General features: G+C 43.4%; 1 protein-coding gene across 1 annotated transcript in view; it reads left to right on the top strand.

Annotated features, from left to right (window-relative positions):
- The window catches only part of LOC114657201 (C-type lectin domain family 12 member A-like), a 56,882-nt gene extending 41,599 nt beyond the window's left edge, over positions 1-15,283 (top strand). The window contains exon 6 of the mRNA XM_051932220.1: positions 15,062-15,283. Within this exon, the coding sequence (XP_051788180.1) occupies positions 15,062-15,283 (222 nt within the window). The remainder of the gene's footprint in view (positions 1-15,061) is intronic.
- Positions 15,284-15,571: the final 288 nt, after the last annotated feature.

Here is a 15,571-nt window from a genome sequence, read left to right as displayed (position 1 = left end):
CCCGCGACGGGCCGGGAAGCTCTCCGTCCTCCTCGGGGTTTCCCATATCTCTCTCCACCGGCTGCGTACACGGTGTGGAGACAACCTGAGACGGTGTATTCCCATCGGTTACTAGGCCTAATTTTGAATAAGGCGAGATCAGTACTGCACCGCTTTTAATGTCAGACCAGTTCCGCCCGAGAATCACCGCACACGGTGGATTTGGATGTACAGCCACAACGAGTTTTCGTAGTATTCCTCCGTGGCAGATGAAACACCGGGCGGAGTCATAGGCGCGGACATCTCCGTGTACACAGGTAATTCTGGTCTTTGTTTTTAACCACTGTCGCGGTAGTACATATCGGCAATCAACAACAGAAATGTTGCTGCCGGAATCAAATAAGGCTTCTACCTTGTGGCCATTTACTATGACCTCACCTTTATGAGCCAAAGCCAGGGGGTTTGAAAGCGCACACAACCCATCCCTCTCTCTCCACTTACATTCCGCCTCGCCTCCGAGCGAGGACCGCGCCCGCGGAATCGGGGACTCCGATGCAAACTCCGGTGTAGGTCGAGAGGGCAGTGTAAGAGGGACGTAATCTCTACGGCTTCTACTTAAGGACCGTTCAGCCCTCTCAAATTGCGAGGCTGCCCTAGATGTTTCTATGAGCTCAATGAGCTCGTTTATATTTGCAAATTCTCCCCAGACCGGCTGGGCGAAATGCTCTGGCAGGCTATTTATGAACAAAAAACAGGTTATTTTTTTCACTACCTGGAAGGTGGTACATTCAGCGGGCCTTAACCAGCCGGCCACCTCTTCCCATAGAAGGTCTAGCTGTTCTTGGGTAAACCGTTCAGGGTTAAACCTCCAGTTTTTAATTTTCTTCACCTGCTGGTCTGGGGAATGTCCACCTTCCTCTGGGACCTTAGCCCCGGTGGAACGGACAGCTCTCTCCTCCGAGAGAGCATAATAAGTCCCCATCGTATCCCCCATAGAGACCAGCCCACGTCTGTGTGTCCCAACGACACTCTCCCTATTCAATTGAGGTGACCCAGAAATAGACAAAGGGAGCGGAGTCTGCACCGGTTCTTTCCGAAACCCGAGACGCACTCCCCACCCGAAAGCTCGGCCCAGGTACTCTCCCACCTGGACATGATTCAGGTCCGGTCCTGTTCTCTTCAGGGATTCCTCCATCCTGCCGACTACGCCACTGTCAGAAGAACGACCAAAAGACATCGAGAAGGTTTGGGGCAGCCACCCATTTAATCCATTACGGCTGCAAAAGCGATCAAAATTGGCATACATGTTCACACCACCGAGTCCAAAACAGAACTGACTTCCAGGTAGCAAGATGGCAGCTTTAAAGGCCAGTAGCGGAAGTGATGTCATCCCGACCGGAACCAGAAGTGACGTCAGTGGCTGCCCCAGAGCCGGGTGGGATTTCCCTAGAATGGTCTGCAAAAGATCGAGAGGGAAGATTAGTGCACTCCGCCCCCCCCCCGGTCTGGCATGGAACTACCTGTATTTAAGCCCTTTAGCTGTCTCCTAAACACACGTGTGTGACAATATATATATATATATATATATATATAGACATACATACATATATATATATATATATATATCTATATCTATATATATCTATATCTATATATGTATATCTATATATATCTAAATCTATATATATATATATATATATATATATATATATATATATATATATCTCTCTCTCTCTCTCTCTCTCTCTCTATATATATATATGTATATATATATATATGTAAATCCCCGCGAAGTACTGCTTTTAAATTTTTATTAAGAAGAAAAGCTTTTTAAATTGAGGGAAAATATCCCAATAGCAATTTGTTAAGGATCTGTTTTTTTGTGAAGCAGCCTTAACACAGCTTTTCCGCTGTTTTATAAACGAACGCCATATAAGGTCTTCCTTTTTCCTTGCTTCGCCAAGGAAAGAGCCTTTTTATTAAATCCAAGGGTTCTTCGCTTTTTTTTTTGTTTGTTTATTACGATTGTTATAGTTCTGTTTGTATACGACGTTGTCAGTTCAGCACTCAGGTTGTAATATGACCAAGCTGTGCAAGCTTACTGTTAAGAATGCAACGTATAGTTGTACATGAGAAAAGCAATCTTGCCTCAAATCAATGGCAAACTTTTGTAGGTCTATGAACTTAATTTAAACTTTAGGTTTACACGGTGCTTTCTTTCCGAAGTACCTGCACTCATGAATATGTCTGTATGTGTCAGTCGCTCAAATCCCCGCGCTTCGCACCGGCGAAGTACTGCTTTTAAATTTTTATTAAGAACAAAAGAAAACCTTTTAAAATTGAGGGAAAATATACCAATAACAGTTTGTTAAGGATCTGTTTTTTTGTGAAGCTGCGTTCACTCGAGTGATCACTTCGAGATGACTTGCTGGCTAACCATAAGCGTTACCTGGTAGGTAACCACCCATACAATCAGATTGTGAATCAGACTACGAATGCCGTGAATGTAATTACCCCGATCTACATGCTGTCAAATAAACGAACCACACGCCATGGCGCAATTTTAGGGGCTTAGCCTCTAGCGCTGACGTCCGAGGTTCGATTCCCGTAAGGGAGTGAAGTGAGCGCTGCTTTTAAAGTCCTGCTTTTAAATTTTTATTAAGAAGAAAAGAAAACCTTTTTAAATTAAGTCTTAAAAAGAACTGTAAAGATATTGACAATAAGCTACGCAAACCCACCAAGACATGCAATCGTTTAAATCAAAGCGCGAGTCGAAAAACACCATCCCATAATATTAGTTAACGATTAACACATTTCTATATGTATTGTAAGCATACAATACAACTGATAATATGTTGCGCTTATTTATCTGGTGTACTGACATTTTTGCACGTTTAACGGCTGAAATCTAACGTGGTTTGTGCCCTTCAGAATGAAAAGAGTTTGCATTTACCTTTTTAATAAAAGGCGAGCTTTTAAGCCTGAGAAATCACCCTGTAAATGCACATGTTTAATTGCACATGTGTTAATATGTATGCTTACACAGTATTAAAAGACACTCAACAAGTACACAGTATTAAAAGACAGTCAACAATTAACGTCATTTACCTTCGTTCCCGCGTTTGACTTGTACTGTAGATCTCTTCCTCGTTTTCAGTTCATGTGATTACGTAGGAGGCGTAATACGTGATGACACGATACGTGACTCCGCCTCCTCAATTAGAGTATATGGACAAAAAACAGGTTCCAGTTATGACCATTACACGTAGAATTTCGAAATGAAACCTGCCTAACTTTTGTACGTAAGCTGTAAGGAATGAGCCTGCCAAATTTCAGCCTTCTACCTACACGGGAAGTTGGAGAATTAGTGATGAATGAGTCAGTCAAACAGGTTCCAGTTATGACCATTACGCGTAGAATTTCGAAATAAAACCTGCCTAACTTTTGTAAGTAAGCTGTAAGGAATGAGCTTGCCAAATTTCAGACTTCTACCTACACGGGAAGTTGTAGAATTAGTGATGAGTGAGTCAATCAAACAGGTTCCAGTTATGACCATTACGTGTAGAATTTCGAAATAAAACCTGCCTAACTTTTGTAAGTAAGCTGTAAGGAATGAGCCTGCCAAATTTCAGCCTTCTACCTACACGGGAAGTTGGAGAATTAGTGATGAGTCAGTCAGTCAGTCAGTCAGTCAGTCAGTCAGTCAGTGAGGGCTTTGCCTTTTATTAGTATAGATAATTCCACTTCTTCAAAGATTTTTGTCTTCTGCCTCCCAGTGCTTACTCTCCAAGCAAGGTAGTGTGGCTCCTTTTATCTTAGACCTGGGAGTACTTCTGGTACTAGGATGTGGTCCATTGGTAGCACCTCTGGGTCAGATGGAAGTCACATAAAATAGGGATTATACATCCCTGTAATGCCCTCTGGCAGCACCCAAGGACCCTGACAGTAAAGGATCCATACATTATCGTTGCCCCGGTCCTTCTATTGTATTGGCCTTCTGGCCGGGTAAATGTTTCTATTCCATCCCACCTGGAAAGGTCGCCCACCCATTTTCATTTATGGAATCCCGCCCAGGCAAGGAGTCATTCTCCATCTTTTTGGGATGCCTGTCTATCCACCCTGGTAATCACAATATATATAATTTATCTGCCTGTAATTCAGGCAGTGTTTTTTTTTTTTTTTACAAAATAATCATTGGATCATTGTCGGTACTTTATGTGAGAAACTGATATAATATGGTTATTTATGACAGAAATGGCTTTCAGCCTTAGTAAATAGGGGAATTATGTGAAGAACACAAATTAATAAAGAAATAGGCCTAAACAAACTCAACCCTGGTTATATAGAAAGCTTATCCTCTAGCCTTCTGTCATGACTTTCTGGTAGGGTGGCTACCCAGTTCCCCTATGTCAGAACCTCCTAAACCAGTAGTATCCAAATCTAGTTCTGAGGTGCTACTATGGCTGCACGTTTTCATTTTAACCATTTTCTTAATTAGTTACCCGTCTTTGCTGGTAATTAACTTATTTTCCCTTCATTTTAATTGCTATATCTTTTATGATTCTCTCCTCTGTATTGTTTCTTTTTACCTTAAATGGCACCCAAACAGAAATGAGAAGTGGAGTGAGCCAACAGATGACCAGCTAAGTTGGGACCTCAAACTTCAACCAATTCAACTCCTACCAGTTTCTTAATTAGAAGTAATTCCTTATTGTTAATTCTTCTTTTGGATGCTCCCGTTAGGGGTTGCCACAGCGGATCATCTTCTTACATATCTTTCTTATTGTTAATTAAACCCATTATTTAATTCCATGTCACGTGTCAGAGCAGAAATTTCCAAAATTGTTGATTTTTCTTTTTTCTAAGAACACCATAAAAATGTTTTCTGGACCTGAGCAGAACAACATTAGTAAGAACTTTCTTTATTTTCAGATACTCTATGATGGACACAGGTTAATAGTCATGGGTTGGGTCATTTTGTATCTCATTAATGTTTGTCTGCTAAATAATGAAAAAAAGTAATTAAGGGGTCTGAGTCTTAAATACTAAGTCAAGTAAAATTAAGGCAAAAGAGTTTATTAACAGCAAAATATGGTCACTGGTTTTAGTATCACAAATTAAGAAGAAGGTTGAATGAAAACCTACAGCCACATTTGCTCTCCAGGACCACAGTTGGAGACCCCTGCCCGAAATGCTCTCCTTCTCACTTCCTGTCTTGAGACTCTCAATTCTGGCAACTTTTTATTTCAGCAACTGAATTTGGGTGCAGTTCACACCTTCCAACTCCCAATGTTTCCCCAAAATATTCCAAAATATGAGGCACCCAGGCTATGGCAGCGTGTATTAGTTACACAGACCAAGACTCTCTCAGGTCTCAGTAATAGACATTGGGGCATGAGCTGTGATGGTTCCCTCCAGCAACACTCAACACTTTTTGGATTATCTCATATTAAACCAATACCACACTTCTATCCCTGGGGTTCCAAGGGCAAATTTTTAATTTAAAATTTATAGAGATCTAGGAGTTCTTAAGAACTGTCTCTGCTCTTCTCCCAAATTCAAGCTGGTCTGACTGAGGAGGCACTCTTAGTCTTTGAGTTTATATTTGTTGTCCTGTATATCGGCTACAGGCAGTCTGACTCTGTGGACATAAAGATGTCTGAATGCTGTTTCAGGTCTATCGTTTTTATAACATACTACAAAATTCATAATAGTAAGTTTTGGGCTTTTGTACTTAGCAAAACAAAATTTCAGTTAAAGGTGGAAAAATGCACCTAAAAGTAATTTTGTTTGACTGTTCGTCTTGCTATCGTAACAAAGGTGCTATATAGGCGCCCAACCCGACACAGATAGACACAGACACGTATGAAACTAACAAAGACTTTATTTTTCTTCACCCGTGGGCGCACGTCTTCCCTGTGACCCACAGGCAATACACAGTCCACAAGCACAATTACCACAACACCAACAGTTTCTCCCTTTTACCACCACTCCTTCTCAAGCTTCGTCTCCTTCCTCCCAACTCTGGCTCTTTGAGTGGTGGTGGCTGGCCCTCTTTATAGCCCACCCGGTGGGGCTGAAGATTCGTCCAGCCGGGCTGCTGACTCCATGCAGCTCCCCCTAGCGGCCATCCGAGCCCCCAACCAGGCTGTGGAGGACTCCATCTCCCATGGAGCCATGCGACAGGTTGGGGGATCACCGTCTGCCAGGAGGCTGCCACCAAGCGTCCCGGGGGAGGTATTGAGCTGCCCAAGGTTGCTCCCCTGGAACAGATGCAGAAGGGGCGTCCCTGCCGGGCATGGGACCCGGCTGTCCGCCACACTATATACAAGTTCAGGTTTTGTTTGACATCTGTAACAGTCAATCCATCTATCCATTAATCTTCTAACCACATTATTTATTTCAGTATCGTTGGGATCCAGTGCCTATTCTGGCAAGATGCATGGTGAGAACCATCCTTGGATTAGATGCCAGACTATCACACTGCACACACGCCAACCTCACACATTGTAATTGACCACCTTTTGCGAACATTCCAGCAGAACCCCGCCAGCGTTATGTTCTTAAAGATCATCTGAACTTCGCAGATTACACAATTTTTTCCACCATTCCCTTTTTCTCCAGGAGTGATGGCATCTTGTTTTTCAGAAAGCACACTTTTATAAGCTTCTTTTCTGTATAATAAGGTCTAAGGATGTATATCTTAAATAAAAGAGCTAACCATTTTTAACCTGGTTATATGGTGCAGTACCCATCTGGGTAGCAATGTGCACAATTTAAATACTAACCCTGGGTGGGCCGCCAGTCCATCACAGGGTGCAGGCACAAATACTAACTCATAGTGGGATCAGTTTATTACAAGACACATGGCACAAAATGAAACAAAGAATTACAAATTAAAACAGTAGTACTAGGGTGATGTACCGTGTTAGCCAAAAAAGTGATATAGAAAATGTAGCCATGATTATCATTATATTATTATGCAATATTAAGAATTAGTAGGAAGGTCTAATTGAACCAAGTATAATTTGCAATACCTTTATTATTCATTTAACTGGAATCACAGGAATACAAAAATTAAGCAAGTTTAACTAAAATAATAGGAAACTATATGAGTTTCATTTTCCAGCTTTGGCCTTGAATTAAAGGATACATTCCTTCAGAAAAAAGTTTTACTTATTGACATTATTTTCACATTCATTTACCACAGCAAGTCATTTTATAGAAGCCCTTTAAAATGCACGGAACAGGTAACAAAAATTCCCACATAATTTTGTGCCTGAGTCATGTAATGGACTAGTACCTCTTCAAGAGTGTGGTACTAGCTTGAATATTTTGCTTCCAGCTGAAACTCCCTCACAACAAATAAACTGATGCAAAGATAGTTGTTGTCACGATACAAGGCTATAATGAATCCTTAAAATAAGGGCATTCAAAGGAGAACTCACTGGAAAGAGGAGCTATGTGCTGCTAGTTAGTGCTCATTCACTATTGCTTCTGCAGTGTTTTATTTTCTTTTTCGTTTTTATAGTTCTACCACCATCCTTAAACTGTCACTTCATAAAGCAACAAACTATGAAGGTTTAAAATTAGGTGTGAAAATAAAATGTGCATTAGGTTGTATATTGTGTCTGAATTTTTTTTATGATTTTCAACCTTTGGTAAAATTTTGTCTTTAAAGGTTTAATGTTATTTTCCACTTCATCATGGAGTCATGGAAGAGGAGCCTGTTGTAGCAGCTCAGAGCATGTGTAATGATTCTGTTACACAAAGGTTAAAAAAATGCAGGCCTCAAAAAACAAATTCCAGACCTGCTATAAATACCATAGATTTACACCAAACTATTAGGCCTCACTGCTTTAGGCAGCATGTCTCTAAACTAAAGAGGCAGGTGTATGGCCTGCACAGGCCCAAATATAGAGCAATGACACAAAAATCTAAAGAAGGAAGAGAAATAATCTTTGAAAAAATCTTCCCAGACAAAAACAAAGTTCCTTGAATATTTAAATATTTATTCAAGGACTCAAAAAGGATTTCATAGAAAAAAAAAACAGGCAGAAGCAAAAATCAATTAAAACAAAATAGGCAAACCTGAAACAAATATATCCAAGAAATGAATCCAGAAACAATACCTTATATCAAGAACTCGTGGTGAAAACCATAAATCCGTTTTTTACAGTTGCAGCATCAGGTGGCAGATAACTTAAAAGCCACATGCCACAAAACTAATTTTTACACATAAACAAAAATGTAGCAATAAACAAAATAATATTACTCCAGTCAGATAGCATGAGAAAGAAGACAAAGACAAAATCAATAATATTTATAAAATAATTTATAAAAAGATTCTTTAAACCTGGCTGAAATATGACAACAAGGCAGGAAACAACCATTACAGGGCATCTGTCTACTGCAGAGCACACCCACAAACACACAAACACCTACGCTTACACAAACTGAGGCCATTTTAGAGTCACCATTCACTCACTAGATATGCTTTTTACAGATGTGGATGGACACCCAAATACTTTATTCCTATACAATAAAAACAGAATACAATATAACTTAGTAATTGCTACAGTAACAAGTAAATGTGAGCCTGTGTGCTGCTGTGCCACAGGTCATTGAACCATGACAACAGGAAGCCCAAGGATAACCATTATAATTCTGGATTCCCTTTAAAGATTGAATGAAAACATATACTGTCAGATTTCAGATATAAACATTTATGTCTTTCTAAGGTGTACTATTAATATAATTGAATACTATATGCAGTATATTCTGGGAGAATGAGTTCTGGCCTCTACACAATGTAAATGATTAATGCACAACACCACCTGTGGCAATTTAAGGAAGTTAATCAAACCCTCTCACCAGGAAACACATATTATAGCCAAAACCTTTTTTCTTTTTTACTTTAATCATTGTCATGGAATAAAGGTGTTCCATGTCTTAAAGGGCTCTGAGAAACAGTCCGAGCCTTTACAAAATAAGTCAGTGTCATGTGATCTTCTCTATCAAAACTACTTGCAACTTTATCAGTTGGTTGTGTTGAGCATGGTTACACTCTGAAAGATTTAAAAAAAGGCCAAAGCTCTGTCACCTAAATTCATTTAGTTAATCATGCGAATCAAAACATAACAAAGTACACAAAGTTCTGGCATATGGTCATTAATAGCTTTAACAAAACAAAAGAATATTCTGCCATTTTATATTTTAATAGGAGTTAAAAGTTAGTTAAGATAACTGGAAAGTGATACAGCGACTTAAGAAAAGGACGATGTGATCATACATCTTAGTTCTTGGGAAGATCCTAGCTGCTGCATTTTTGGTTATTTGTAGTATAGAATAGCAAAAAATAACACAAATGTAATTCAACAGCCAAACACCTAAAATTCAGTAACTGCAGTGGACCTGTGAACTCTGTTTTTTAACATGTTAATTGTTTTCATGTTTATTAACATAGTGGAGTGCTCCCATATTCTGTAATGCTATTAGATCTTCATTTTGTACATCACATTTAGCATATGTTTTATTTCTGTCTTTTTCAGATCTCCATTTAATGTTGTTATCAATTCTGGAAGCAGTCATGCCTATATAACAAAGAAAAATATATTTACTGGACTAGCAGAGAACAAGAAAATGTGCATTTGCTCAAGGTCTGCAGCTTCTGTTTAACTTAAACTTTCTTACAAAAACCTTGAGAAGACAACGCAACAGTATTATATTTCAAGCTATCATAGTCAACTGCAGTTTTTTGAGTTACAGTAAATGGATGCATTTTTGCATCAACCCAAAAGTATTATACTGCTATAATGCTGGAACATAAGAACATATAGGTTTAACTGGTTAAACAGAATGGTCTATGAGTTGATACACTCCTGCTATGTTCATTTTATATGCTTTAATACATTTAACCTACTCAGTTCAGTAGACACACCTGTATAATCTGTCCTCATGATGATTTTTTCTTTTCTCATTGGCCATTGAAAGCCTAATCACTCCTGCTTCAATTCAGCAACTCAAACTATTTCAAATACTTAGAACATTTGAAAATTCTAGTGGCATTGTCTCTCCATATATACTGCTTTAACTTCCTGAAAGACACATTTTTAATATGCTTCTTGCGCGGCACTTCAAACATTTAAAAGCCTGTACAGCAGCTGTCCTTTGGTCTTTTTGCCTTGTCTCTCTTCTCCCCCAGACATCCTCTGCCTTATTATGCTGTATATGAATAAAGTTTATGTTTCTTGAAAACCCTGAATGAATCTGTGCAACTGTGTGATCCAAGCCTGACAATATATACACACATTTATTTTTTGTGAGTTTCTGCCATTTTGAAAGATGTCCAGTTGGGCTCTACACTTCGCACAGGCATTACCCCCCAACATAAATTCTTAAATATTTTTACGTATGTATATCTTTTGTTAATGTACAGTACTTGCAGAACATATTCAGACCCCTTCTCTTTTTACACATTTTACAGTATGTTGCAGCCTTATGCTAAAATTATTTTAATTCATTTTTGCCCTTGTCAAGCAACACTCAATATCCTCCATCCATCCATCCATCCATCCATCCTCTTCCGTTTATCCGAGATCGGGTCACGGGGGCAGCAGCTTGAGCAGAGGTGCCCAGACTTTCCTCTCCCCGGCCACTTCTACTAGCTCTTCCGGGGGAATCCCGAGGCATTCCCAGGCCAGCTGAGAGACATAATCTCTCCAGCTTGTCCTGGGCCTTCCTCGGGGCTTCCTACCAGTTAGACGTGCCCGGAACACCTCACCAGGGAGGCGTCCAGGAGGCATCCTGATCAGATGCCCGAGCCACCTCAATCCACTCCTCTCGATGCGGAGGAGCAGTGGCTCTACTCTAAGCTCCTCCTGGATGACCGAGCTTCTCACCCTGTCTTTTAGAGAAGGCCCAGACACCCTGTGGAGGAAACTAATTTCAGCCACTTGTATTCACAATCTTGTTCTTTCGGTCACTACCCACAGCTCATGACCATAGGTGAGGGTAGGAACGTAGATCGACTGGTAAATTGAGAGCTTTGCCTTTCGGCTCAGCTCCTTTTTCACCATGACAGACCGATGCAGAACCTGCATCACTGCGGAAGTAGCAACGATCCACTTGACAATCTCCCGCTCCATTCTTCCCTCACTCGTGAACAAGACCCCGAGATACTTGAACTCCTCCACTTGGGCAGGATCTCACTCCCAACCCTGAGAGGGCACTCCACCCTTTTCCGGCTGAGGACCATGGTCTCGGATTTGGAGGTGCTGATTCCCATCCCAGCTGCTTCACACTCGGCTGCGAACCGATCCAGAGAGAGCCGAAGATCATGGCCTGGTGAAGCAAACAAGACAACATCATCTGCAAAAAGCAGTGACCCAATCCTGAGCCCACCAAACCGGACCCCCTCAACACCCTGGCAGCGCCTAGAAATTCTGTCCAAAAAAGTTATGAACAGAATCAGTGACAAAGGGCAGCCCTGGTGGAGTCCAACTCTCACCGGAAACGGTTTTGACTTACTGTCGGTAATGTGGACCAAGCTCTGACATCGGTTGTACAGGGACCGAACAGCCCTCATCAGAGGGTCTGGTACCCCATACTCCCAGAGCACCTCCCCAGGATTCCCCGAGGGACACGGTCGAACGCCTTTTCCAAGTCCACAAAACACATGTAGACTGGTGGTCCACTGTTCCACGACTAGGACAAAAACCACACTGTTCCTCCTGAATCCGAGGTTCATGTATCAGATGGACCCTCCTCTCCAGGACCCCCAAACAGACTTTTCCAGGGAGGCTGAGGAGTGTGATCCCTCTGTAGTTGGAACACACCCTCTGGTCCCCCTTCTTAAAGAGGGGGACCACCACCCCAGTCTGCCAATCCAGAAGCACTGTCCCTGATGTCCATGCAATGTTGCAGTCCTGTCAACCAAGACAGTCCTACAACATCCAGAGCCTTAAGGAACTCTGGGCAAATCTAATCCACCCCTGGGGCCCTGCCACCAAGAAGTTTTTTGACCACCTCGGTGACCTCAGTCCCAGAGATGAGAGAGCCCACCTCAAAGTCCCCAGGTTCTGCTTCCTCATTGGAAGGCATGTTAGTTGGATTGAGGAAGTCTTCGAAGTACTCCCCCCACTGACCCACAAAGTCCCGAGCCAAGGTCAGCAGCGCACCATCCCCACCATACACAGTGTTGACACTGCACCGCTTTCCCCTCCTGAGATGCCGGATGGTGGACCAGAATCTCCTTGTAAGCTGTCTGGAAGTCGTTCTCCATGGCCTCCCCAAACTCCTCCCACGCCCAAGTTTTTGCCTCAGCAACCACCGAAGCCGCATTCCACTTGGCCTGCCGGTACCTATTAGCTGCCTCCGGAGTCCCACAGGACAAAAGGGTCCTGTAGGACTCCTTCTTCAGCTGGAAGGCATCCCTCACTGCCGGTGTCCACCAACAGGTTCGGGGATTGCTGCCACGACAGGCACCGACCACCTTACGGCAATAGCTCTGGCCAGCCGCCTCAACAATAGAGGCACGGAACATGGCCCATTCGGACTCAATGTCCCCCACCTCCCTCGGGACATGGTCAAAGTTCTGCCGGAGGTGGGAGTTGAAGCTACTTCTGACAGCAGACCCTCACAATACGTTTGGACCTACCAGGCCTGACCGGCATCCTCCCCTACCATCGAAGCCAACTCACCACCAGGTGGTGATCAGTTGACAGCTCCGCCCCTCTCTTCACCCGAGTGTCCAAGACATGTGGCCACAAATCCGACGACATGACCACGATCATCGAACTGAGGCCTAGGGTGTCCTGGTGCCAGGTGCACATATGGACACCCCTATGCCTGAACATGGTTTTTGTTATGGACAATCCGTGATGAGCACAGAAGTCCAATAACAAAACACCACTCAGGTTCAGATTGGGGGGGGGCCATTCCTCCCTTCCAGGTCTCACTGTCATTGCCCACGTGAGCAGTGAAGTCTCACAGCAGAACGAGGGAGTCCCCAGCAGGTATACCCTTTAGTACCCCCTCCAGGGACTCCAAAAATGGTGGGTACTCCAGACTGCTATTCGGCACATACGTGCAAACAACAGTTAGGACCCGTCCCCCCACCCAAAGGCAGAGGGAGGCTGCCCTCTAGTCTACTGGGGTGAACCCCAATGAAGAGGCTCCCACCGGGGGCAACTCCAGAGTGGTGGAGAGTCCAGCCTTCTTAAGGAGATTGGTTTCAGAGTCCACGCTGTGCGTCGAGGTGTGCCTGACTATATCTAGTCAGAACTTCTCAACCTCGCACACTAGCTCGGGCTACTTGCCCTTCAGAGAGGTGACATTCCATGTCCCAAGAGCCAGCTTCTGTAGCCAAGAATCGGACTGCCAAGGTCCCTGCCTTTGGCCACCACCTGGCTCACACTGCACCCAACCTCCTTGGCCCCTCCTACAGGTGGTGAGCCCATGGGAATGGAGACCCACGTTGCCTCTTGGGGCTGTGCCCAGCCGAGCCCCATGGATGCAGGCCCGGCCACCAGGTGCTCGTCATCGAGCCCCACCTCTAGGCCTGGCTCAAGAGGGGGGCCCTGGTGACCCATGTCCGGGCGAGGGAAAACGCCGTCCAAAGTTTTTATTTATCATAGGAGGTTTTATGAACCACTCTTTGTCTCAACCCTCACCTAGGACTAGTTTGCCTTGGGTGATCCTACCAGGGTATAAAACCCCCGACAGCAGAGCTAGGATCACTGGGACACGCAAACCTCTCCACCACGATAAGGTGGTGGCTCGAGGAGGGGACTCAATATCCTAAATAATCAAAAACAAGATTTTAGAAATTTTTCTAAATGTACTATATTATATATATATATATATATATATATATATATATATATATAATATAATATAATAATATATATAATATATATTGTGAGCTGCAAGCTGATCGCACCTCCAGAAGATACAGATGCTCCTGGGAAAACCCCTAAGAAACATAGACAGATTACCTTCACATTCCTCCTTTCCCTTCTGGCCGGCTCTGTCGCGTAATATGCCTCTCGCGCGGTGCTCCGCCTTCTTAAAAAGCCTGCACGGGCTTCTCTCAGTTTGTTAAACTGATTGCTTGCTTCTCCTTATCTCTCTCTCAGACATTCTCTGCTCCTGGGGAAACTGTCATCTCTGACTTGTCATGGAGCACGTTTAAACTTTTGAAAAGAGACAAATGTTTGTTTGCAGTGTTTTGAATAAAGTTCCTTTCTTTTCTACAACCTCCTGTGTCTCTGTGCAAATCTGTGACTCAAGCGTGACAAGTGGTACCAGGAGTGGTTGCACAGATGGATGCACAGTTGGAAGCCAAATACATTTTTCAACTCGCCCAGAATGTTCCGCTCCCTTACGATCCAGAAGATGATTTAACTCCCGAGCCTCCTCCAAGTGTCCGACCTCCAAGTGTCCGACGGAGAGCTACTCCAGTCCCTCAACAGTGTGTTCCGCATCCTCCACAAAATGATAGATGAGTTGTTCCTCTGCCTCCGTTTCCGGAACAATGCTAAGAATGTGCTGACGAAGATGGGTCCGTCTGATGACCCAGAGATGTTTCTTTTGGCTTTTGAGCAAGTGGCGACTTTGTTGGGATGGGACAAACGTCATTGGGCTGTTATCGTCACCCCGTTTTTATCTGGTGATGCCCTTCTTTCATTACGAAATGTACCTGGCGATAAGCTTGGCGATTATGGTTTTTTGAAGGAGCAAATTGTTTTGCGTAAAGCCACGACCTTTTTGTCTAAAGGTTTTGCACTTTACGACTGGAGACTGAATTTGGACGGTTCCATCCGTGCACAAATACAAGATTTGATTCATAAAGTGCATTGCTGGTTCGAGGGAGATAAGATGGAGCGCATCGTGGAAAAGGTTGTTATGAACATAGTGCTGTTCGGCATACCTGCACCTTTCTGAGATGAGTTTCTTCGTCACAATCTTGAATCACTGGCGGTTATATCTCAATGGTTGGAAGGCTCACAGACCGCTTGGAAAACAGGCGGTGGGTTCGGTGCTCCGTATGCTGTGTTACAACCTCTGAGGGACCGCCCAGGGCATCCTCGTCAACTTGACCGTGCACCGGAACATCATCAACACTAAGCAACTGATCCTCGGATTTCGTCAGGAAGGCCTCCAGGGAACGCAGTTGGTGCAGTTACGAATGAGATGTCTGCTTCTGGAGAAAGAGGCCGTGGTCGCGGACGTCGCCGAGGTTATTTCAGCAGTGGCGCTGAACAAAGATGTTTCCGGTGCGACCAACCGGGTCACTTGGTGAGAGATTGTCGCCTGTCTCCAGCTCAATCAATGGAAGTTGGCGCAGCGGAGGTTTGTTGCTCGAATATTCCGGATCCGTCGAAAAAGAAAGATGGCTTATTTTTCTCTGTGAAGTTCAGCGTCCACGAGGTGAAAGCGTTGCTGGACTCAGGCAGTGACCTTTGAGTTGTCAGACGCGACTGTCTTGACGACAGTTACCATAGTAATACTGAGACTGTAAAAATACGTTGTGTACATGGAGATGTTAAAGACTATGAGACATTGCTTCTTCCTTTAACTTATAAGGGTC

This window comes from Erpetoichthys calabaricus, chromosome 9, assembly GCF_900747795.2.
Source record: "Erpetoichthys calabaricus chromosome 9, fErpCal1.3, whole genome shotgun sequence".
In the NCBI taxonomy this organism is placed as follows: domain Eukaryota; kingdom Metazoa; phylum Chordata; class Cladistia; order Polypteriformes; family Polypteridae; genus Erpetoichthys; species Erpetoichthys calabaricus.
The sequence above is the reverse complement of the archived record's forward strand: the minus strand, read 5'-3'. Positions and strand labels throughout refer to the sequence as shown.